The following is a 24541-nucleotide window of genomic DNA, read 5'->3' on the forward strand; positions in this document are numbered from 1 at the left end:
AATATACACAGGTTCACAGTAATCTATACAGGGAGTGCAGAATTATTAGGCAAGTTGTATTTTTGAGGATTAATTTTATTATTGAACAACCATGTTCTCAATGAACCCAAAAAACCCATTAATATCAAAGCTGAATATTTTTGGAAGTAGTTTTTAGTTTGTTTTTAGTTTTAGCTATTTTAGGGGGATATCTGTGTGTGCAGGTGACTATTACTGTGCATAATTATTAGGCAACTTAACAAAAATCAAATATATACCCATTTCAATTATTTATTTTTACCAGTGAAACCAATATAACATCTCAACATTCACAAATATACATTTCTGACATTCAAAAACAAAACAAAAACAAATCAGTGACCAATATAGCCACCTTTCTTTGCAAGGACACTCAAAAGCCTGCCATCCATGGATTCTGTCAGTGTTTTGATCTGTTCACCATCAACATTGCGTGCAGCAGCAACCACAGCCTCCCAGACACTGTTCAGAGAGGTGTACTGTTTTCCCTCCTTGTAAATCTCACATTTGATGATGGACCACAGGTTCTCAATGGGGTTCAGATCAGGTGAACAAGGAGGCCATGTCATTAGATTTTCTTCTTTTATACCCTTTCTTGCCAGCCACGCTGTGGAGTACTTGGACGCGTGTGATGGAGCATTGTCCTGCATGAAAATCATGTTTTTCTTGAAGGATGCAGACTTCTTCCTGTACCACTGCTTGAAGAAGGTGTCTTCCAGAAACTGGCAGTAGGACTGGGAGTTGAGCTTGACTCCATCCTCAACCCGAAAAGGCCCCACAAGCTCATCTTTGATGATACCAGCCCAAACCAGTACTCCACCTCCACCTTGCTGGCGTCTGAGTCGGACTGGAGCTCTCTGCCCTTTACAAATCCAGCCACGGGCCCATCCATCTGGCCCATCAAGACTCACTCTCATTTCATCAGTCCATAAAACCTTAGAAAAATCAGTCTTGAGATATTTCTTGGCCCAGTCTTGACGTTTCAGCTTGTGTGTCTTGTTCAGTGGTGGTCGTCTTTCAGCCTTTCTTACCTTGGCCATGTCTGAGTATTGCACACCTTGTGCTTTTGGGCACTCCAGTGATGTTGCAGCTCTGAAATATGGCCAAACTGGTGGCAAGTGGCATCTTGGCAGCTGCACGCTTGACTTTTCTCAGTTCATGGGCAGTTATTTTGCGCCTTGGTTTTTCCACACGCTTCTTGCGACCCTGTTGACTATTTTGAATGAAACGCTTGATTGTTCGATGATCACGCTTCAGAAGCTTTGCAATTTTAAGAGTGCTGCATCCCTCTGCAAGATCTCACTATTTTTGACTTTTCTGAGCCTGTCAAGTCCTTCTTTTTTACCCATTTTGCCAAAGGAAAGGAAGTTGCCTAATAATTATGCACACCTGATATAGGGTGTTGATGTCATTAGACCACACCCCTTCTCATTACAGAGATGCACATCACCTAATATGCTTAATTGGTAGTAGGCTTTCGAGCCTATACAGCTTGGAGTAAGACAACATGCATAAAGAGGATGATGTGGTCAAAATACTCATTTGCCTAATAATTCTGCACGCAGTGTATACTTGAGCCTGATTTTTTGCACATTTTACTCCAGGATAGTGTCTAATCTGCTGTAGGAAATATTTATTAACCCTCTGCACCATGCACGTAAATTTGTAAAAGTGAACAGGGAGTATGGCTTACTGCTGGGCTGGGGTTCAGACGTTCATAAACTGCAACCAACCCTGGCATGTAAAACGCACAAGTATGCAAGTCATTGCAGTGAAGTATGGTGTGAAAGATTTATCAAATAGGGCACATATGATGATAAATCTGTCACAACACAGGCTAACCCCTTCTCGACCACCCCAAAGTTAAGTTGGTGGTCGGGCATTTATAAATGGCACCTGCTCATGAGCAAAGCAGGCGCCATAGCTGAAGGCTGCTTGCCGTTTTAAACAGCAGGCACCTGGGACTTCTGTATCCGATTGGCGATAACGTTTATCGTATACATTTAGCCCCTCAGATGCCGTGATCAAATGTGACCACGGTATCTGCGAAGTTAAAGACTAGGAGCACGTGCTCCCAGCCGTGTACCGGCTCCCCTGGCGAGGATCAGGGGAGCCAGATGTAGGGTGTGACAACCTCTGTACTCAGGAGTGGTACAGAGGTGATGCACATTAGTTCCTATGAAGAGCCTGCCTGTGGAAGGATTCCATAGGAACTTAGTGTAATTCTCAAACTCCAATGCTACTGCATGGGAGTCTATGAAAAAAAGCAATCTAATGATCGCTTGCTTGCCATATATAAAATGCCATTGCTTGCCATATATAATTTTCAAATCACCCCTTTTCCACAAAATAAAAATACATAAACATAGGCATTGCCGCATGCGAAAACACCTGTACTATTAAAATATTTTTTTTTTTAATCAAATACGGCAAATGGAAAAAAAAATCAAAAATCAAAATGGATGATTCACCTTTTTTTGTTAGCTACACCTCCCACAAAAAGTTGAACAAAAAGTGATCAAAAAGTCCTACACACCCCAGAATCGTATGAATGAAAAATCCAGATCGCCCTGCAAAAAATGAGCCCTAATAGGCAAGAAGAACTATACATATGTGGTATTGTTGTAATTGTACTGACCCGAAGAATTAACAACTAACAGGTCAGTTTTATCGCATAGGAAACAGTGGGGAAAAAAAAAAAAGTGGAATTTTTTTTTTTTTATAATTCCACCCCATTTGGAATTTTTTGCAAGATTCCCACCACATTGTATACAACCGTAAACTGGGTCATTAGAAAGTGCATCTTGTCCCACAAAAACAAGACCTCATACAGCTATGTGAATGGGTAGAAAAAAAATAAAAAAAGTTATGGCTTTGGGAGGGCTGAAAGTAAGAAACGAAAAGGTGGAAAATCACCTAGTCTTGAAAGGGTTAATAAACTAGTGTTCATTTAGACACTGACTAAAACGACTTTGCTTGTGATAAACGTGGGCCAAAGTGCTTTACGTCTCTGGGAATTCACTAATTCTTTGTAGGTTGGTAAACACCTGTCTGACTTACAAAGTGGGCATTCAATAATATTAAGAATTATCCGCTTACCTGAGCAAGCTCGCCAATTGTTGCCAGGACATTTGTCACAACTGCCGGATTGGGATCTGGATCTCGCAACTTTAAGATCAGAGCCTGAGAATAGGAAGCAGTCAGCATTTTAACTGATGAGTAGGAAGGCAATCTACAGTATCACAGACTGAAGGAAAGGTGGCAAAGCTAAAAATATTTCATCTGCAAGAGAATCCGACCTTAAGAATGGGCTCCATGTACGGTCGGATCAGGCGTGGGGCATTGGATACCAGGTGTCCTAACATCCGTGCACTTTGCTCTTTGTTTCTTCCAACACCACTGTGCTCTAACTCTGTCAAAATCTGAAGGAGAGAGCAAACCGATTAGTCCAAAAAATAGTTATTAATATAACTATTCGGACAAGTTCACTGTAAAAACAACACTCATGGGTGGAGAACACAAAACATGATGGGCTGTCCTATAAAGCTGAACAGATTACATCCAGATGATGTAATAATCAGACCAGATATCTGTGATTACTACTTACCTGGATGAGCATCTTACGAAGGAAAGGCATGACAAAGGCAGGGTTCATGCTGCTGAGACGGCCAATAGTGCAGATTGTCAGTTCTCGGATCTCAAAAACCTCATCGTTCATGGCCACGAACAGAGCCTGAAGATTCTCAGCCTGGGCCAAGTGAGTATCAAAGCGTTCATCCAAGGACGCCAGGACACAGTAGCGGATATCCGGATCTATAACGCAAAACAGACATTAGACGCCATTCTTTTTCTAATTAAAAGCATTTTGTCGTACATAAAAAAATCCATTCAATTATACCTGGATCTGTAATGCCAACCACTAGTAGTTTGCTGAGAACATCGGCCACCACCTGGACAGCAGTCTGACTCACATGGCCATGTCCACTAAGAAGCTGGATTGAGGGTGTGAGAAGACGGGAACAGGTGCGTGCAGCCTCCATCCGAATTTCCTTGTGTTCGCTATTAAGGAAGTGATCGGCACAGTGGCGCACAAACTGCGTCAATGAATGACCTGTAAAATAAAGTAAATAAAAAAAGCAAGATAAGAGAAGGACCTGAAGTGTAAGTGAATATGACATAAAAAGATTATAAATTTATACAGAGGTAGATTCTTAGGAAACTGGAAATCTCTGGATGTATACGAGCCCATCTGGTATACGAGCCTTACATAGGTAAGGCTACGTTCACACTTGCGGAAGAGTGATCCGGCAAAACGTATGCCAACTGAAAGAAATACTAAGACTGATTAGGATCCTGATCAGTCTTAAGTGCCTGATCAGTAATAAAAAAGCATTTAAATGCCGGATCAGTCTTTCCGGTGTCATCCGGCAAAACGGATCCGGCATTTATTAATTTTTTTCGGTCAGCGTCAGATCCGGCATTCCGGTATTTTGAATGCAGGATCCGGCACAAAAAGGCAAGTCTTCAGTTTTATTTCGCCGGAGATAAAACCGTAGCATGCTACGGTTTTCTCTTTTGCCTGATCAGTCAAAATGACTGAACGGAAGACATCCTGAACGGATAACTCCCCATTCAGAATGCATGGGGATATACCTGATCAGTTCTTTTCCGGCATTGAGCCTTTTTGACGGAACTCAGTGCCGGAAAAGAAAAAACGCTAGTGTGAAAGTACCCTAACAAAAAAAATTTCAAAAATAAAAATCAGCAAATATATAAAAAGAAACATTACTTATAATTATGAAACTTACAAAAATAAACCATTACCTTCAAATTCAAAGGTGCCTAAAGTGCGGAGCGCTAAAGTAATGCTGCCCACATCACTGGCTTCAGGAATATTAGTGAGGCTAGGTGAGGACAGCTGTTGTGCCAGGCCTCTGGGCATCCCTGGGTGCCGAAGCGGCTTGTGCATCAGAACCAGAGACAGCATCTTCAGGAGTCCGTCTTGAATGTCTTTCTTCAGCTGTGGGATGTGTCGACTCAGGTCATAAAGCACAGCCGTTAAGGCAGGGCTGGAAACAACAATAAAATACAATATATCTAACAATACATAAGCATATTCCGTACAGAACAGCACAGAAACCAACTCTTACCTCAGCCCAACAGACAACATTGGTTCCAGTAGCTCTTTTATCTCCTGTTGGATGGAGGGACCCAGCGCTCGAGCCAGCATACTTATGCAAGTAAACACAGTGGCGTCCACCTGCACAGATTTCTGCCTCCTAAGTGCCAAAAAACATGAAACATTAAACTTTACAAAAAACGATTAAAGCTTAAAGACGACCTGTCACCTCTCAGACTGACATGTCTGATGTAGTAACTACCATTTTACGTGCAACAATTCTGGGGCATCCATTCTTATAACTGTATGCTGTGCCATGCCTCTACTACTCCGGCTAGAAGTTTGTGACTAAATATGCTTCCAGTTGGGATTGTGTCCCTCCATATTCTGACACTGGTAGCATTGGCTGGATAGTGTCAGACTGGGCAGGGACACCCCCCCAACACCCTATTTTATCTTTATTCATAAACTTCTTGCAGCAATAACAGAGGAATGGCACAACACAGCCAGACGTATAGATGCTTCAGAAAGGTTATTTCATGAGGAACACAATTATTTACTAACAGACATTTCACAAGTAATGACAGACGCGATATAAAGCATAATCATCATTTTGAAGCATATATCAGTAGTACATGTGAATGTATGAAACGTTACAAGACATCTTACTAGGGGAATGCGGCACCCTCCTCACCTTCCAGCAGCTGGTAGCACCCATCCCTGCCTGATCACTGTAAATAATAACTTGAAACTGACAAGATTAAAAATAAAGATTTACTGAAAAGCAACTAATGAAAATCAGACATTGCTTTTAATTGTGGTTCAACATATATTTATTTATGAAACAAAACTAATGAAACTGGCCCAGACAAAAATGAAGGTTCGCCTAACTTAATTGGTTGCACAACCTTTTGAGGCAATCACTGCAATCAAGCGATTTCTGTAACTCTTTAGGCCCCTTTCAGACGGGCGCTGCGGGAAAAGGTGCGGGTACAAGCGCGATTTTTCCGTGTAAGTGCAAAACATTGTAATGCGTTTTGCACGCGCGTGAGAAAAATCGCGCATGTTTGGTACCCAAACTTCTTTACTGTTCGGGCTTGGGATCGGTGTTCTGTAGATTGTATCATTTTCCCTTATAACATGGTTATAAAAAGGGAAAATAATAGCATTCTGAATACAGAATGCATAGTAAAACAGCGCTGGAGGGGTTAAAAAAATAAAAAAAAATTATTTAACTCACCTTAATCCACTTGATCGCGCAGCCGGCATCGCTTCTGTCTTCTTTCTTTGCTGTGTGCAGGAACAGGACCTGTGGTGACGTCACTCCGGTCATCACATGGTCCGTCACATGATCCATCACCATGGTGATGGACCATGTGATGACTGGAGTGACGTCACCACAGGTCCTGTTCCTGTACACAGCAAAGACAGAAGCGATGCCAGCTGCGCGATCAAGTGGATTAAGGTGAGTTAAATTATTTTTTTTTATTTTTTTAACCCCTCCAGCCCTATTGTACTATGCATTCTGTATTCAGAATGCAATTATTTTCCCTTATAACCATGTTATAAGGGAAAATAATAATGATCGGGTCTCTATCCCGATCGTCTCCTAGCAACCATGCGTGAAAATCGCACCGCATCCGCACTTGCTTGCGGATGCTTGCGATTTTCACGCAACCCCATTCATTTCTATGGGGCCTGCGTTACGTGAAAAACGCACAAAATAGAGCATGCTGCGATTTTCACGCAACGCACAAGTGATGCGTGAAAATCACCGCTCAGGTGAACAGCCCCATAGAAATGAATGGTTTGAGATTCAGTGCGGGTGCAATGCGTTCAACTCATGCATCGCATCCGCTCGGAACACTCGCCCATGTGAAAAGGGCCTTAAGCCTCATTCACACGTCCGTGTCCATGCTCAAATCCATGAGCAGGTGGTCAGTGATGCATCCGTGTGTCTGTTTTTTACTGTCCGTGTTGCATCCGTGTTTCACTGACACTGAACAGCTCAAAAAAATAATTTCAAAGCATTTCTTCTTCTTAATGATCCGTGCAACATGGATGGCATCTGTGTTAAAGGGATTCTGTCACCAGGTTTCACCCCTGTCAGCTAAACATATGCTGATGTTCATGGGCCTCATCAGGATTCCTAATGTGGGCTTCTAAATGGGATCCGTAGCCTTTTTTTGCCAAAAAACAGGTTTTACTAACCTGTCACTCAAAGAAATAAGGTGCCCAAGGGGATGTCAAGGGATGCAAGGTGCCGGCCGCACCCGCCGCCGTTCGTGCCCACCGCCGCCTTTCCAGACTTCTGCACCGCCTCCTAATTCTCTGTGCCGCCTCTTGCTCTCCCTCCCCCCTCCTCCTGCTGCTGCTGTAAGATATAGCGCGTGCGCACAGGGCTCCGAGAGGCTGGCGCCACAGTGCAGGTCATACATGGGTTGAGCGAAATGCTGGCGCATACGCACTTCGCTTTAAGAAGCCAAATCGAGAAGTCCGCACGGGCGCATCAGGCAGAGCCCTGTGCGCACACGCGAGATCTTACAGCAGGAGGAGGGGGGATGGAGGGAGAGCAAGAGGCGGCACAGAGGATTAGGAGGCGGTGCAGAAGTCTGGAAAGGCGGCGGTGGGCACGAACGGCGGTGGGTGCGGCCAGCACCTTGCATCCCTTGACATCCCCTTGGGCACCTTATTTCTTTGAGTGACAGGTTAGTAAAACCTGTTTTTTAGCAAAATAAGGCTACGGATCACATTTAGAAGCCCACATTAGGAATCCTGATGAGGCCCTGAACATCAGCATATGTTTAGCTGACATGGGTGAAACCTGGTGACAGAATCCCTTTAAATCCGTGGTTTTCACTGACCCATAGACTATAATGGAAGTGATGGATCCGTGAACACGGACAAAATAGAACATGCATCCGTGCTAAAAACACTGACCAAGGACTGTGCTAAAACACTGATGTCTGAATACACACATTAAAATGAACGGGGACGTGTGCTGTCTGTGGAGAATATGTACAGCACACATCCGTGAAACACTGACGTGTGAATAAGGCTTTAAAGGGAACCCAACACTGGGATTTTGTGTATAGAGCTGAGGACATGGGTTGCTAGATGGCCGCTAGCACATCCTCCGCAATATCCAGTCCCCAAAGCTCTGTGTGCTTTTATTGTGTGAAAAAAACGATTCGAGTCCCTGACTCATTTCAGGTTAATTTGCATATGTATCAAATAGTTTTTTTTTTTTTACACAATAAAAGCACAGCTATGGGGACTGGATATTGCAGATGTGCTAGCGGCCATCTAGCAACTCATGTCCTCAGCACTATACATAAAATCCCGGTGACAGGTTCCCTTTAATGGGACTTCTCCACCTGTCCACAGGTATTTTGGCCCACTCCTCGTGAGCAAACTGCTCTAAATGTCTCAGATTTAAAGGGTGCCTTCTCCAGGCTGCATGTTTCAGCTCCTTCCACAGATGGAGGGTTTATATCGGGGCTCATAGAAGGTCACTTCAGAATAGTCCAATGCTTTGCTCTTAGCCATTTTAGGATGTTTTAAGCTGTGTGGTTTGGGCCATTATCCTGTTGGTGGACCCATGACCTGCGGCTGAGACCAAGCTTTCTGACACTATGTAGCACAATTCGTCCAGAATGCCTTAACGGTCTTGAGATTTAATTGTACCCTGCAAGGATTCAAGACACCCTGTGCCAGATACAGCAAAGCAGCCCCAAAACAGAGTCTCCTCCATGTTTCCCAGTAGGTACAAGGTTCTTTTCTTTGTATGCGAAAATAGAGCAGATGCCAAAAACGAGATTTTTGTATAACTTACCAGTAAAATCTCTTTCTCGCTCTTTCCTTGGGGGACACAGAAGACCTTGGGTATAGCTCATCTACATAGGAGGCGTGACACTAAGTGAAGACTGTTAAGCCCCTCCTCCACAGCTATACCCTCAGCCTGGAGAGAGAGACTGCCAGTTGCGTGTCCAAGCAGTGAGAAAAGGCAAAGTCCAACAAGGAACCAACAAGCCAACTACCCAACGGGTAACACAAACTCGGAAACCGTGTAGAGAAAAACAATGAATGGTGGGTGCTGTGTCCCCCAAGGAAAGAGCGAGAAAGAGATTTTACTGGTAAGTTATACAAAAATCTCGTTTTGTCGCCCAGTTTCCTTGGGGGACACAGAAGACCTTGGGACGTTCAAAAGCAGTCCAAAATGGGAGGGACCACAGCTCCAAGGCGAAGCACCCGAAGGCATCAAGGAACCGCCGCCTGCAGACCCAGGCGGACCAAGGCAGCATACGCCGAAGCCAGAGTATGCACCCTGTAGAACTCTGTAAAGCGTGCAAGGAAGACCTGTGGCCGCCTTGCTCAAATGCATGGCCGAAGCCCAATGCCTCCGGCCCAGGAGGCACCGACCGCTCTGGTGAAATGAACGGTGACAGCAAAGGCAGAATCCTGCCCTCGGTGCGGTAACCTCAGTAATAGCCAATCTGATAAAGCGGAGGAAAAACACCCTGGAGTCCGTCAACTCTAAGCGCGGACCTCCAGGAAACCCAAGAGACCGAACGTCGACAAGAGTCGGAGATCTCCAAGTAAAACCGGCAAGGCCCAAACAACGTCCAAATCGGTGAAGTGTTGAAGCGAAAGGCAACACCACCTTCAGAAGGAAGGAACGGGATGTAGAAACAGCCCTGTCCTGGAAAAGACAGAAGGCTCAGAACAAAAAGGGGCCATTCAGGCACCCGTCAGAGACACGACTGATACGGAAACACAACCGTACAGGACAGGCGGGGTAGAGAGAACTTCTGTAACGGCTCCAAGGAAAAGACTGGAGCGCCGAGAGCTCAGTATGTAGTTCCCAGGGCGGTACCAAAGGACAGTACAGAGGAACCAAAGAGCCATTTCGAGTAAGAAGGTCTTGACAGGCCCAGAGGGCCGGGGAACGCTGGAAGAGGAAGAACAGCGCTGACACTTGACACCTCAAGTAAAGGAATCCCAGTCCCAGGTCCAGGCCGGACTGGAAAAAAGACAGAACCATGGGGAGAGAAAAAGTCAGAGTGGGGAATGCACAGCTTCCCACAGAACCCCAGACAAAAAAACCATAAGTCTTACGACAGATCCTGGACGAAATACAGCCAGGAGCGGACAGTAGCGAACCCGCTGGAGTCGCCTGGCAAGCGGGCGAAAACCCAATGTGATCAGGCGCAGACCAGTAACACGGGCAGAAGTCGACAAAACTGGTCCCGTCGGCCCCCGAGCAACGTTGTCCCGTATCCACCCGAGTGGGGGAGCAGAAGGACAGACGGAACGGAACCAAAGGGTCCGCCCAGCATCCGCCAGATGCCAGGACAAGACAGGCTAAAGTCCATGCTGATGTAGCCATGTTCTACAGTCCCGGTGTGGGAGATCAAAGGACAATCTGGACCGAAAGGTAGTCCCCCCAAGTTACCGAGAAGGTAAGTCTACAGCAGGACCATTGTCTTAGAATGGACCACGCAATCTGCACTCAGCGGGAGGACAGAACGCGGTAGACTCGGTAAATAGGCACAGCTAATACAGCCAGTGTGAACAAGGGAGACAGTAAGAGGCCAAAAGGAACACCGGAACCATCCACATGAACAACCATGCTCTCCCCAGAGGGGAGGACAGTGAAGGAACAGCCTCTGAAGTCTGGCGGGACAGAAGCCACATCGGAGTGATCTGTACCGAGTGGGAGCCAAACAGAGCCGGCGAGATAAGGTAGTCGAGACAGAGGCCGGCATAACCCCCTCCAACCAAACGGAGGAGTGGGCAACAGGGAAGCCATAGGACAGCTCAAAAGCAGAACCCTGCTACACTGTGAGATGCCCGGTTCACCGCCTCGCAGAAGGCGAATACCCTGAAGAACCCAAGGTGGAGGTCCTCCGACCTGGGTAATCGAGCACCCAAGCGAATTTGGGTGACCTTCCCGAGAAAAGCGGCCCGCACCTGGTAGCAGATCAGACTGAAGCGTAGAGGCGCCAAGAGGAAGGACTCATACCACACTACATCCGAAGAGGAGGAAATTGCAGCAGGCAAGGGAACCGCAGTCCTGCCAGAGCCAACGAAGAATTCGAGGGGCGCTCCAGACAACAGCACTCTCGACCATGTGACCACTAGCGCAGTGAAGCAATACCGCGGAAGGACGAATGGGCACGCATCTAGGAACCACGAACACTCCCTGGGATGAAGGGCCAACTAAATGAATGAGTACCACCCAGCTCCGTGCAGCAGAGAGCAAGTAGAGCCCGTCCGAGTCAGGTGGACAGAATGAACTCCTTAGAGACGAGTGCAAGGCTTGCGGCAAGCATCGTATCCCAAGAAAACAAAAGTATGCCGCAGGAAGCAGATGAGGCATACGTACGAGCAGCCCGTAAGCAGTGAGAAGGCCAACCCACCTACAGGAGGAGAAGGCATACACGGCCCAAACAACGCACAAGAACGTCCGCTCACTGCAAAAAGGTTAATTCAGCGAAAAAGGGGGCTCGCCACAGAGTGCCACAGCATGTACGTAATTGCAAAGTGCAACCTGCAAGGGAGTTATGCACAAGCCTAGTATAGCATGCGATGGAACGCAAGCAGTCCGCCCCGAAAGGGGGGAAATTGTATCTGGCAAACTGCATTCGGCAAGAGTGCAAAGGCCGGTCCCAAAAGGGAGTGATGCCTAAGGCCGTACCTACTTCAGAGAAGCAGGACATACCCTATAATCCAGCAGGAACGCAGGAGGTCCACCTAGTGAAAGGGGAACATGCACAGGGTTATCCTAGCATTAAGTGAGTGTGCAATAATACACCCAACACTGACTTAGCGAGAGTGCAACTACTCTGCCAATGAAGGGGGACATGTACAAGTCCAGCACAGCCATACAAGGACAGCCGTGAATCTCATGAGCGTGCCAAATTCTGCCCATGGAATGTGGGGTGGTCACGCACAAGGCCAGCACCGTATCCAATGGGAGTGCAAGCGTTCCACCCATGTTAGAGGGCCATGCTCATGGCCAGCAAGGTATCCGGTGAGAGTGTAGCAGGCCGCCCAGAAAAAAAGGGGGGGTAATGCACATGGCCAGCATCTCATCCAGGGAGAGTGCGTGCACCCGCCATGTATGGAGTCATACACATGGCCAGCAACGTACTGGTGAGAGACAAACACAGTCAGTGAATGTCACCTGAGGAAGGAAGAATGTCACCTGAGGAAGGAAGGCATGCCCATGGCAGGCAGCGAATCCAGCGAGAGTGCGTACACCGCCCACGGAAGAGGGGTCATGCATATGGCCGACAGCGGATCCAGCGAGAGTGCAAGCACCCCGCCATGTATGGGGTACATGCACATGGCCAGTAACGTACCTGCGAGAAAACAACCACAGACAGAGGGATGTATGTATGCTGCCTGAGTCATGCCTATGGCCGGCAGCGAAACCAGTGAGAGCGCAGCATAGTAACCTAGTACATAAGTACATCATAGCCCATCAGAGAGAGTGCAGCGTTCCGCCTATGGAAGGGGGTCGTGCACATAGCCAATACCGTATCCGGTGAGAGTGCAGTATTCCGCCTAAAAAGGGGGGTCATGCACATGATCGGCAACTAATCCAGTGAGAGCCCTGCGTTCCGCCCATGGAAGGGGGTCACGCACATGGCCGGCAGTGAATCCAGTGAGAGTGCAGCGTTCCGCCTAGAGAAGGGGGTCGTGCTCATGGCCGGCAGCAAATCCATAGAGAGTGCAGCATTTCGCCTATGGAAGGGGGTCGTGCACATGGCCAGCACCGTAACCGGTGAAGGTGCAGTATTCCGCCTAAAAGGGGGTCATGCACATGGCCAGCCGGCAGCCAGGGAGAGTGCAGAATCCCGCCTAGGAGGGGGGGATGCACATGGCAGGCACCATAACTGGAGAGATGATGAATGCTGTCTACGGAAGGGTCGCATGCACTTGGCCAGCGCCGAATCCTGGAAGAGGGCAGGAAAACCGCCTAAAAGGGGAAATGCCCTAGCAGCGACGCAGGTTGGGAGCGCAACACTATGCCGCCTGTGGAAAGAGGGCATGCAGACATGCAGCACTACTGATGATGAGGCTGCAGCGTCCTGCGCAGTCCAAAAGAAATATATATATATATATATATATATATATATATATATATATATATATATATATTATTATTATTTCTTTTTTTTTTTTTTTTAAAACACAGCCTCTCTGAGGCTAAAGGGGGCCACCATATAGGGGCACAGTAGTCAGGAAAAAGGGGGGCCAGCCATACAGGCCCATTGGGATCCGGCCTGCGATCCCCTGGGGGCGGAGGAACCTCCCGGCGGGAAGAATTCGTGCTTGGAGAAGTTCCCGCCCCCTCCACCAGAGGCCGGAATTTTGCGGCCTAGTAGGCCGTGAAGCTGGGGTCTAAATTTTGCGGCGCCCGGTATATACCGCCGGGACCTGAGGCGGAGCGGCGCATCAAACCGGCCGCGGGTGCCCAGGGGCCAGCATAGATCCAGCAGGGGACTAGAGGCCCAGTATGGGGGTCAGGCACGCAGGAGACCAGGGTGGGGGACGTAGGGCTGGAGAAGCCTCTCTCTTACCACAGCCGTCTTCACCCTCGGTCCATTCCAGCAGGGTCGCCCCTTCAGCTACTGGCACCATAGTGGCAGGACGCTGGAAGAGGGACTTGGCGTGCGGGCGACCCTTGCGCTGGCGGGATGTAGGGGAGCTGGGCTGCCCTGATCCACATTGTCTTCTGTGGGGGAGGCAGCAGTGCGGGTGACCGGCACTGGCGCAGCTCAACCCCGGGAGAACAGAGAGGTCTAGTGCGTCTGTTATCCCTGATGATCTGGAACAAAAAGAAAAGAAAAAAGTAAAAATCTAAAATTTAAACAAGGAGAAACCAGCCCTGCAGAGCAGGGAGTGTCTTGCCTCCTTGGACACTAAGCAAAAACTGGCAGTCTCTCTCTCCAGGCTGAGGGTATAGCTGTGGAGGAGGGGCTTAACAGTCTTCACTTAGTGTCACGCCTCCTATGGAGATGAGCTATACCCAAGGTCTTCTGTGTCCCCCAAGGAAACTGGGCGAGAAAGCTCCAGTTTTGTCTCATCTGCCCAAAGGACATTCTCCCAGAAGCTTTGTGGCTTGTTAATCTAGATTTTGGCAGATTCCAGTCTTGCTTTTCTATGATTTGCTTTCAGCAGTGGTTTCCTCCTCATCTTCCATTATGTCCACTATGGCTAAGATAACGACGGATGGTGCGATCTGACACAGATGTACCTTGACCTTGGAGTTCACCTCTAATCTCTTTGCTTTCCATTCTAATTATCCATCTCTTCAATTTGTCATCAATTTTGCCACGTCCAGGGAGGTTGGCTACAGTCCTGTAGACCGTAAACTTCTGAACAATATGTGCAACTGTAGTAACAGGAACATCAAGCCGTTTGGAGATGGTCTAATACAGTGGTCCTCAACCTTTTTTGCACCAAGGACCAGTTCCATGCAAGACAATTTTCCCAGGGACCGGGTGGGGGGTTCGAGGGCAGGGCTTAGGGGGTGCTGGTCGGCGCTGACTGATTCACGCACATAACAAAAACACAAGGTGCATGTTAAAAAAATAATAACTATTACATTATTTAAATGTGACTCAAAACTGACTAGGGGCTCTGCTGATATTTTCAAGGTGACCTGGATGAGGAACTGCAGGTCATTCTCCCGCTCACTCCTTCAAATACTAGCTGAAACTGGATGCCGACAACCCCCCTCGGGCCATCATGTTTATTTTCATTGGTGGGGCAGTGGGACCCAACCAATCCTTACCTCACTAGCCCTTTGAGCATTTCTATTGGTGACAGTGGCTGGGCGGAATCACAGTTGGAAGGAAGGAACGCTCGCTTTCCTTCCTGCTGTACGGCCGCACACTGTGTGTGATGTGCAGTGGCGTAACTAGAAATCTATGGGCCCCAGGGCAAACTTTGAATTTGTGCCCTCCGTGGCAATAATAACCATGAGCACCGCCGTGCCCCTCATGTGGCAGACGTGGCACAGTGGTGCTCATGGTTATTATTGCCAAAGTTTTGTCAGTGGCCCCCTTTCTCACTATATTTCATTTTGCCCCCACTCCTATACATTTCATTTTTTGCCCCTCTATATATTTCATTTTCATCTTGCCCCCTCATTTTCTGCCCCTGCCCTCATATGGCCGGCCCGGCCCGGGCCGGGCCCCCCCCCCCCCCCCCTTTCCGAATGCAGACATTAGTGTCACTGATTATCTCACCCCCCGTACTTGCAGGCTTCAGTTCGATGTGCAATCCCGTGGCTCTGTCTGCGGCTCGCCGCCGCATCATTCCATCATTCCTGGCCTGGAGTCTCCACTCCTCAGTATTGCCGCGGCCCGGCAAACAATCTTCCAGGGCCCGGTCCTGGGCCGCGGCCCGGCAAACAATCTTCCAGGGCCCGGTCCTGGGCCGCGGCCCGGCAAACAATCTTCCAGGGCCCGGTCCTGGGCCGCGGCCCGGCAAACAATCTTCCAGGGCCCGGTCCTGGGCCGCGGCCCGGCAAACACTCTTCCAGGGCCCGGTCCTGGGCCGCGGCCCGGCAAACAATCTTCCAGGGCCCGGTCCTGGGCCGCGGCCCGGCAAACAATCTTCCAGGGCCCGGTCCTGGGCCGCGGCCCGGCAAACAATCTTCCAGGGCCCGGTCCTGGGCCGCGGCCCGGCAAACAATCTTCTAGGGCCCGGTCCTGGGCCGCGGCCCGGCAGTTGGGGACAGCTGGTCTAATATACTTTACCTTCAACAAGTTTGTCTATGATTTTCTTAGTTTCTTTCTTTGGTCTATGCTCCGTGTGAAACACACCATGATACCAAACAGCACAGTGATTACTTATCACTCTTTAAATTGGCAGACTGACTTTTTAAAATGTGAAGACACCTGTGATGCTAATTACAGGACACACCTTAGTTTAACATATCCCTATGGTCAATTAATTTTCAAGCTTGTCTAGGGTTAGCATCATTTTTGTCCAGGCCAAGTTTAATTATTTTGTTTTATAAATTATTCTGTTGAACCAGAATTCAAAAGCATGGTCTGATTTTTATTAGTTGATTTATAGCAAATTTCTTACTTTTGTCAGTTTCAAGTTATTGCAGTGAACATTGTGGGTTTTCCTTTCCTTAACCCCTTAAGGACCGGGCTCATTTTCACCTTAAGGACCAGGCCATTTTTTGCAAATCTGACCAGTGTCACTTTAAGTGCTCATAACTTTAAAACGCTTTGACTTATCCAGGCCATTCTGAGATTGTTTTTTCGTCACATATTGTACTTCATGACACTGGTAAAATGAAGTCAAAAAAATTATTTTTTTTGCACAAAAAAATACCTAATTTACCAAAAATTTGAAAAAAATTAGCAAATTTCAAAGTTTCAGTTTCTCTACTTCTGTAATACATAGTAATACCCCAAAAAATTGTGATGACTTTACATTCCCCATATGTCTACTTCATGTTTGAATTGTTTTGGGAATGATATTTTATTTTTTGGGGATGTTATAAGGCTTAGAAGTTTAGAAGCAAATCTTGAAATTTTTCAGAAATTTACAAAAACTCAATTTTTAGCGACCAGTTCAGGTCTGAAGTCACTTTGCGAGGCTTACATAATAGAAACCACCCAAAAATGACCCCATCTAAGAAACTACACCCCTCAAGGTATTCAAAACTGATTTTGCATACATTGTTAACCCTTTAGGTGTTGCACAAGAGTTATTGGCAAATGGGGAGGAAATTTGAGAATTTCATATTTTTGTCAAATTTTTCATTTTAACCCATTTTTTCCACTAACAAAGCAAGGGTTAACAGCCAAACAAGATTGTATCTTTATTGCCCTGACTCTGCCGTTTACAGAAACACCCAATATGTGGCCGTAAACTACTGTACGGCCACACAGCGGGGCGTAGAGTGAAAGGTGCACCATATGGTTTTTGGAAGGCTGATTTTTATGGACTGGTTTTTTGACACCATGTCCCATTTGAAGCCCCCTGATGCACCCCAAGAGGAGAAACTCCCTAAAAGTGACCCCATCTAAGAAACTACACCCCTCAAGGTATTCAAAACTGATTTTACATACGTCGTTAACCCTTTAGGTGTTGCACAAGAGTTATTGGCAAATGGGGATGAAATTTGAGAATTTCATTTTTTTGCCTAATTTTCAATTTTAACCCATTTTTTCCACTAACAAAGCAAGGGTTAACAGCCAAACAAGATTGTATCTTTATTGCCCTGACTCTGCCGTTTACAGAAACACCCCATATGTGGCCGTAAACTACTGTACGGGCACACAGTAGGGCGTAGAGTGAAAGGTGCGCGGTTTGGTTTTTGGAAGCCAGATTTTGCTGGACTGGTTTTTTGACACCATGTCCCATTTGAAGCCCCCCTGATGCACCCCTAGAGTAGAAACTCCATAAAAGTGACCCCATCTAAGAAACTACACCCCTCAAGCTATTCAAAACTGATTTTACAAACTTTGTTAACCCTTTAGGTGTTGCACAAGATTTAATGGAAAATAGAGACACAATTTCAAAATTTCACATTTTTGGCAGATTTTCCATTTTAATATTTTTTTTCCAGTTACAAAGCAAGGGTTAACAGCCAAACACAACTCATTATTTATGGCCCTAATTCTGTAGTTTACAGAAACACCCCATATGTGGTCGTAAACCGCTGTACGGGCACACGGCAGGGCGCAGAAGGAAAGGAATTCCATACGGTTTTTGGAAGGCAGGTTTTGCTGGACTGTTTTTTTTGACACCATGTCCCATTTAAAGCCCCCCTGATGCACCCCTAGAGTAGAAACTCCAAAAAAGTGACCCCATTTTAGAAACTACGGGATAGGGTGGCAGTTTTGTTGGTACTAGTTTAGGGTACATATGATTTTTGGTTGCTCTATATTACACTTTTTGTGCAGCAAGGTAACAAGAAATAGCTTTTTTGGCACGTTTTTTTTTTTTGTTATTTACAACATTCATCTGACAGGTTAGATCATGTGGTCATTTTATAGAGCAGGTTGTCGCGGACGCGGCGATACCTAATATGTATACATTTTTTTTTATTTATGTAAGTTTTATACAATAACTTCATTTTTAAAACCAAAAAAATGTTTTAGTGTCTCCATATTCTAAGAGCCATAGTTTTTTCAGTTTTTGGGCGATTATCTTGAGTAGGGTCTCATTTTTTGCGGGATGAGATGACGGTTTGATTGGCACTATTTTGGGGTGCATATGATTTTTTGATCGCTTGCTATTACACTTTTTGTGACGTAAGATGGCAAAAAATGGCATTTTTTACACTGTTTTTATTTTTATTTTTTTACGGTGGTCATCTGAGGGGTTAGGTCATGTGATATTTTTATAGAGCCGGTCGATACGGACGCGGCGATACCTAATATGTATACTTTTTTTTTATTTATGTAAGTTTTACAGAATGAGTTCATTTTTGAAAAAAAAAAAATCATGTTTTAGTGTCTCCATAGTCTAAGAGCCATAGTTTTTTCAGCTTTTGGGCGATTATCTTGAGTAGGGTCTCATTTTTTGCGGGATGAGATGACTGTTTGATTGGTACTATTTTGGCGTACATGCGACTTTTTTGATCACTTTTATTACCTTTTTTGGGAAGTAAGGTGGGCAAAATTTCAATTTTCTCATAGTTTTTATTTTTTTATTTTTATGGCGTTCACCGTGCGGGGAAAGTAACATGACCATTTTATAGATCAGGTCGTTACGGACGCGGCGATACCTAATATGTGTAGTTTATTTTATTTTTTTAATTTTTATTCAGTGATAAATGTTTTTTTTTTTATCTTAACTTTTTTCACTTTTTTTTACATTTTTGTGACCCAGACCCACTTGGTTCTTGAAGATCCAGTGGGTCTGGTGTCTGTATAATACAGTACAGAACAATATATATTGTTCTGTACTGTATTTTACTTACACTGAACAGATCTGTGCTTTTAGCACAGATCTGTTCAGCACCATGGACAGCAGGACGCCTGAGCAGGCGTCCTGTTGCCATGGGAACCCTCCCCGTCTGCTCAGAACTTCGCAGACGGGGAAGGGTAAGGACGGGGCTGAGGGGGGCTCTCTGGGGGCTCTCTCCCTCTCCATCGGGGGGCTGCAAAGCCACAGCAGCCCCCCGATGGAGAGGGAGGGAGCTCCCTGACCAATGACAGTTAACTTTTTCCATACAGCGGTCCGTACGGACCGCGGTATGGAAAGGGTTAAACGGCTGACATCTTCACAGATGTCAGCCGTTTATACCAGGGTGCCAGCAATGTGCTGGCACCCTGGTATACCCACTAGAAGCCAACGATCGTTCATGGGGAGGCGGGCGGGGGATCGCGATCCCGCCTGCCGCACCGCCCGCCTCCCGCAACGCCCCCACCGCCTGCGACACCCCCCCCGCACCACCCTCCGGCATAAAATCGTGCAGGGGTGCAGGGGGGGTGAAAAATAATGATTTTAGCCACTCTAAAGTTTCTGATCCCCGCGGTCAGGGACCGCGGGCATCAGAAACTGCAAAAAGCGCAGCAAACCGCAGGTCTGAATTGACCTGCGGTTTGCTGCGATCGCCGATACGGGGGGGTCAAATGACCCCCCCCTGCGTTGTTACGGGATGCCGGCTGAATGATTTCAGCCGGCGTCCCGTTCCGATTAACCCCTGCGGCGCCGGAATTCCGAATTTAAGTCAGGACGTACCTGTACGCCCTTGGTCCTTAAGGACTCGGGAAATAGGGCGTACCGGTACGCCCTGCGTCCTTAAGGGGTTAAAGGGGGTCTCACTTCAGTAAAATCGCATTTATCATGTAGAGAAAGTTAATACAAGCCACTTACTAATGTACTGTGATTGTCCATATTGCCTCCTTTGCTGGCTGGATTCATTTTTCCATCACATTATACACTGCTCGTTTCCATGGTTACAGACCACCCTGCAATCCAGCAGTGGTGGTCGTGCTTGCACAATATAGGAAAAAAAAGTCGTCCTCTCTGGTGGCCGGCACCAAGGGAGCGCTTATAGGCTAGTTTTTTTTTCCCTATAGTGTACAAGCATGACCAGCACTGATGGATTGCAGGGTGGGCTGTAACCATGGAAACGAGCAGTGTATAACATGATGGAAAAATGATCACAATACATTAGTAAGTGCCTTGTATTAGCTTTGTTTACATGATAAAATGCTACTGACTGAAGTGACAACACTTTTAAAGAAAGGGTACCAACAATTTTGTCCACCTGCGTATACTTAAAATAAGCAAGTTAGACACAAAGGTGGGTCATTTCTTAAACATAAATACGCCTATATTAGGCGTATTTCTGGCGCAAATTGCGGCGCAAACGTCCTTTGCACCGCAATATGCAACTTTCCCCCCTCATGCCAGGTCTAAAAAAGTGGGTATGGCAAGGGCGAGGAAGGGGACGGGCCAGCAGGCCCGTCTCATTTACCATTTTCTACCAGGCCGGCGCCTCTACATAACTGCTGCAGATCCACCGCCAGTGCAGGGCTTTATTAAGACCGGCGTCTCACACCTAACCTACAGCTGCCGAAGGAGGCAACAGTAGGTAAGCTTCAAATACAGTTATATAGAAAAACAGTGAAAGTTCAGGAACATGCACCATAATCCTTTCTAAATACACTGCACAGCGGATTCTGGTTCTAAATGGTAGTACGGACTGGCAGCTGGGTTTTTATATCTATGCACTAGGAGACAGCGCTGGCTCCCCTATTGGGCACAAGAGCCTGGGAGACAGACCAAGGCACTATCGCCTAGTAGACAGTTATGAGCAGCCTGCAGCACAAGCGCAGCTGGTATGCACTGCTATTTAATAGCAAAATCTCCTATGCAAAGTATTAAGGGAAGTCTGTCACCATTAAATTCACTGTTACACCAGGCACAATGTATTGTAGGGATAGCTCACCTGAATGTAATGTTACCTTAGCAATCCATTGCTTCATTCTGGGAAAAAGCACTTTCAATATATATGCAAATGAGTTATGCAGTGTCAGGATATTGATGATCTTTCCTCAGGATAGGTCCTCAATATTAGATCCACGGTGGTTTGACTGCTGGCACCCCCACCCATCAGCAGGTTGCACAGGCCACGGCGGTATCTTCAACCAGCTGATTGGTGAGGTTTCTGGGAGTCGGACACCCCCTTCTTGATTGCCAAGGCCAGGCAAGATGACTATGCAGGTACCTGGCCCGGTCAATCAAAAAGGAGAAAGAGGGGCTTGCAGAGGAAGCTAGAGGAGCAAGGGTGCAAGAAGTGGCTTGGGCTCGCCCTCAATGCACTTAACTGCTTGCATATGGGTTAAAAGTACTGAGCTAGCCCTACAAGGCATCGTGCCTGGTTTAACTGAATTTCCTGGTGAAAAATTCCCTCAAAGAGAACCTGTCACCATGAAATACAATACAACCTGAAAGCACCATGCAATAGAGCAGGAGAAGCTGAGTGGACTGATATATAGTTATGTGGGAAAAGATTCAGTAAAACTTGTAGTTTATACATTTATATCTTAACTGATCACAGGAGGTGTAAAAAGCAATCAGTACCGCATGGTGTATAAGTGTGCATACAGAGATAGCTGTCAGTCACCGATAACCCCTCCTGTACGGAAAGCAGAGCTATAGATAAATGACAGGTTTTACTGACTCTTCCTACAAAGCTATGTAACAATCTGTACAGCTTCTCCTGCTCTACAACATGCTGAATTTTGTAGTGACAGTCTGCTTAAAAAAAAAATAAAAAAAAAATTCTGCAATTAACCTGCACTACAGTAGCTTTTCAATAAATTGTGAGGCAAACTTTAAATTATACCCATTTGAAAAACAACACCATTAATAAACTCACTTGTGAGCAAAATCCTTGGGAGGCAGAGCAACTTTGACATGTTCCAGGATTTTGGGTAGGTAAGCACGAATCTCTGACCTTACAGCAACAGAGATGAGCCCAAGAGCTTGGAAGGCCACGGTGCGCTCCTTTTCTTTGCGCACGCAGCTCAGTAGATGGCTCATGGTTTCTGGGAGGTACTGATCTGCTATGAAAAGGAATGCAAATATCTTAGTATTTAAAAGTGCCACTAAACCCAGAATGCAAAAAAACAAACAAAACTTATTTGCTCTGTTATTTTCTCTTGTTTCGTTAGATCTCACAATTGCAGACCATGAAAAATGCAAAAGAAAAGCAGTGCATTGTTCTCTCAGGCTGCAGCCATGTCTTCTCATTTCCATCTGATGCTAGTGCACGTGAGCCAGGAAGTTGGGCGTTACCTGTGAATGATGAAGGTCTGAACGCTGCCAGACGAGGGAGAACATGTAAAATGGTCATCTGGATCAAGGGATTCTTGCTACTTCTGCATTTCAGGACCCAACGACAAATCTATGAGGAAAAAAATGCATAGCTTATAATGTACATCATAAGCAGCATACACCACACTGAAGGAATAAAAGGAAAGTGAAGATTTAAAAAAAATATATAATTTTTTTTTATTTTTTATACCTGGTCAAACTTTTCTTCTATTAGCTCCCGACATGCACGACTTTCAACTAAGGTAGACTTCTCTGGCATTGGGGCAGCTCCATATCCCAAAATCCCCTGCTGACCTGTGTATCCCAAGAGGCTCAGCAGAGCATTTGTAGGTTGGGATTGCACTGACTGGAAGCTGGTAAATGGGGTGATATGGCGAGGCTTTAATCCAAAGGTCATTAGGTCCTTGCAGTGTTTGTCATGTACAAGCTGTTGCTGTGTAATTTCCTCCATCTCTTCTCTCAGTCGCTGCAAGTTAATGGAAAATAATTCTGAAAAACGGAGGCAAGTTTTCAGTGTATATTTTTACAGCAGTTTCTGAGCAGCTGGTGTGCTGGAGATTGCTGATCCCTGCCTAAGATGCAGTGGTCAATGCTGACTGCAGCATCTAAAGGGTTGGAGAAAGGTAGCAGGCTCCCTCTGTCATCCAATGAGCATCTCCCCCCACCCCCCAAACTACAGAAGGATCATGAGGCGGCGATAGATTGCTAAGACAATCAGAGATCTAAGTGTTAGGCCTCATGCACACGACCGTTGTTTGGGTCTGCATCAGAGCTGCAGTTTTGGCGGCTCGGATGCGGACCCATTCACTTCAATGGGGCCGCAAAAGATGCCACCAGCACTCCATGTGCTGTCCGCATCCGTAGCAAAATTTCCGCGGCCCCGCAAAAAAAAAAAAAAAAATGTCCTTTTCTTGTCCGCGCTTTGCGGATAAGAATAGTCATTTATATTGCTGGTGCCCGTTCAGCTAATTTCGGAAAGCAACACTGGCGGCTTCCGTTTTTTTGCGGATCCACGGTTTGCGTGCATGAGGCCTTAAAAGAAAAGTTCACTTAGAAAAATGTTTAGAAATTCCTGTGGATAGCAGATGAGTTGATTTTGGGGTCCAACCCCTTTAAGCGCTAATATGTATATACATCAGTTGTGTCCAGCCAGCTGATTTTTTCCTGGAGCTGGACACAACTGACATCTTTGTGCACTGGCTGGGTGTCCATAGCATGAAAGTCAAAAAGAGCAACGCTAAACTACATGCTGTGTGTGTCTGCCCAGCTCTGGAAGACATTTGACCTTAAGGGGAATCTGTCAGCAGGTTTGTACCTATGACACTGGCAGACCTGTTAGATGAGCACTTGGCAGCTGAAGGCATCTGTGTTGGTCCCATGTTCATATGTGCCCACATTGCTGAGAAAAATTATGTTTTAATATATACAAATGAGCAATGGGGGCGTTGCCGTTACTCCTAGAGTTTCAGCTCTGTCTGCGACTGCCACTCCCTTTCCACTTTGACAGGGTCAGACGTGACAAGGTTTTCAGTTGCAATTGAAAAGCAAGGTGCTGAGCAGAGCCTATAGGTGTAATGGCAATGCCCCCACTACTCCTAGAGGCTCATTTGCATATACCAAAACATAAGATGCACTTTAAAAGTGATGTGCCATATGCCAGAAACTATGGGATCAGTTTCCTACCCATGTTTGTGTACCACACCAGAGAAACCGCCCCAGACACACGGGAAGTTAGGCCTATGTAAAGAGCACAAGGAAAGCCGTGATCAAGGCAGTGCTAGGTTTCCGCATTACCTCTCCTTCCATGCTGCTGATTCTCACTAACTCATTAATAATCAATAGGGCCCCATGAAGCCGATCATCTCTGTTCATTCCTTTCTCCTTGGATAACGTCTCATCAAATCCTCTCTCTGCTTCTTCATAAGTTTGCTGTACAAAAGAAGGAACTTAAAAAGTAACTAAACACAATGGGCCAGATTTATCATTAGCTCAAGTCAAAATAATGGAGTGAAAAAGTCGCAAATTTTTGTGCAATCGCTAAAACTGCACAAAAATGTGCGACTT

The 24541-nt window shown here is 46.3% G+C and overlaps 1 protein-coding gene across 5 annotated transcripts in view; it reads right to left on the minus strand.

Annotated features, from left to right (window-relative positions):
- MTOR (mechanistic target of rapamycin kinase) overlaps window positions 1-24541 on the minus strand; it is a 187462-nt gene that overhangs the window by 112847 nt on the left and 50074 nt on the right. For all 5 annotated transcript variants that reach the window (XM_040430315.1, XM_040430309.1, XM_040430302.1 and 2 more), the window contains exons 6-15: window positions 24272-24406; window positions 22668-22943; window positions 22439-22547; window positions 22020-22206; window positions 5169-5297; window positions 4843-5087; window positions 3917-4129; window positions 3626-3831; window positions 3318-3440; window positions 3118-3201 (exon numbers count right to left, since the gene is read on the minus strand). In XM_040430315.1, the coding sequence (XP_040286249.1) occupies window positions 3118-3201; window positions 3318-3440; window positions 3626-3831; window positions 3917-4129; window positions 4843-5087; window positions 5169-5297; window positions 22020-22206; window positions 22439-22547; window positions 22668-22943; window positions 24272-24406 (1707 nt within the window). The remainder of the gene's footprint in view (window positions 1-3117; window positions 3202-3317; window positions 3441-3625; window positions 3832-3916; window positions 4130-4842; window positions 5088-5168; window positions 5298-22019; window positions 22207-22438; window positions 22548-22667; window positions 22944-24271; window positions 24407-24541) is intronic.

This window comes from Bufo bufo, chromosome 1 (assembly GCF_905171765.1).
Source record: "Bufo bufo chromosome 1, aBufBuf1.1, whole genome shotgun sequence".
Taxonomy (NCBI): domain Eukaryota; kingdom Metazoa; phylum Chordata; class Amphibia; order Anura; family Bufonidae; genus Bufo; species Bufo bufo.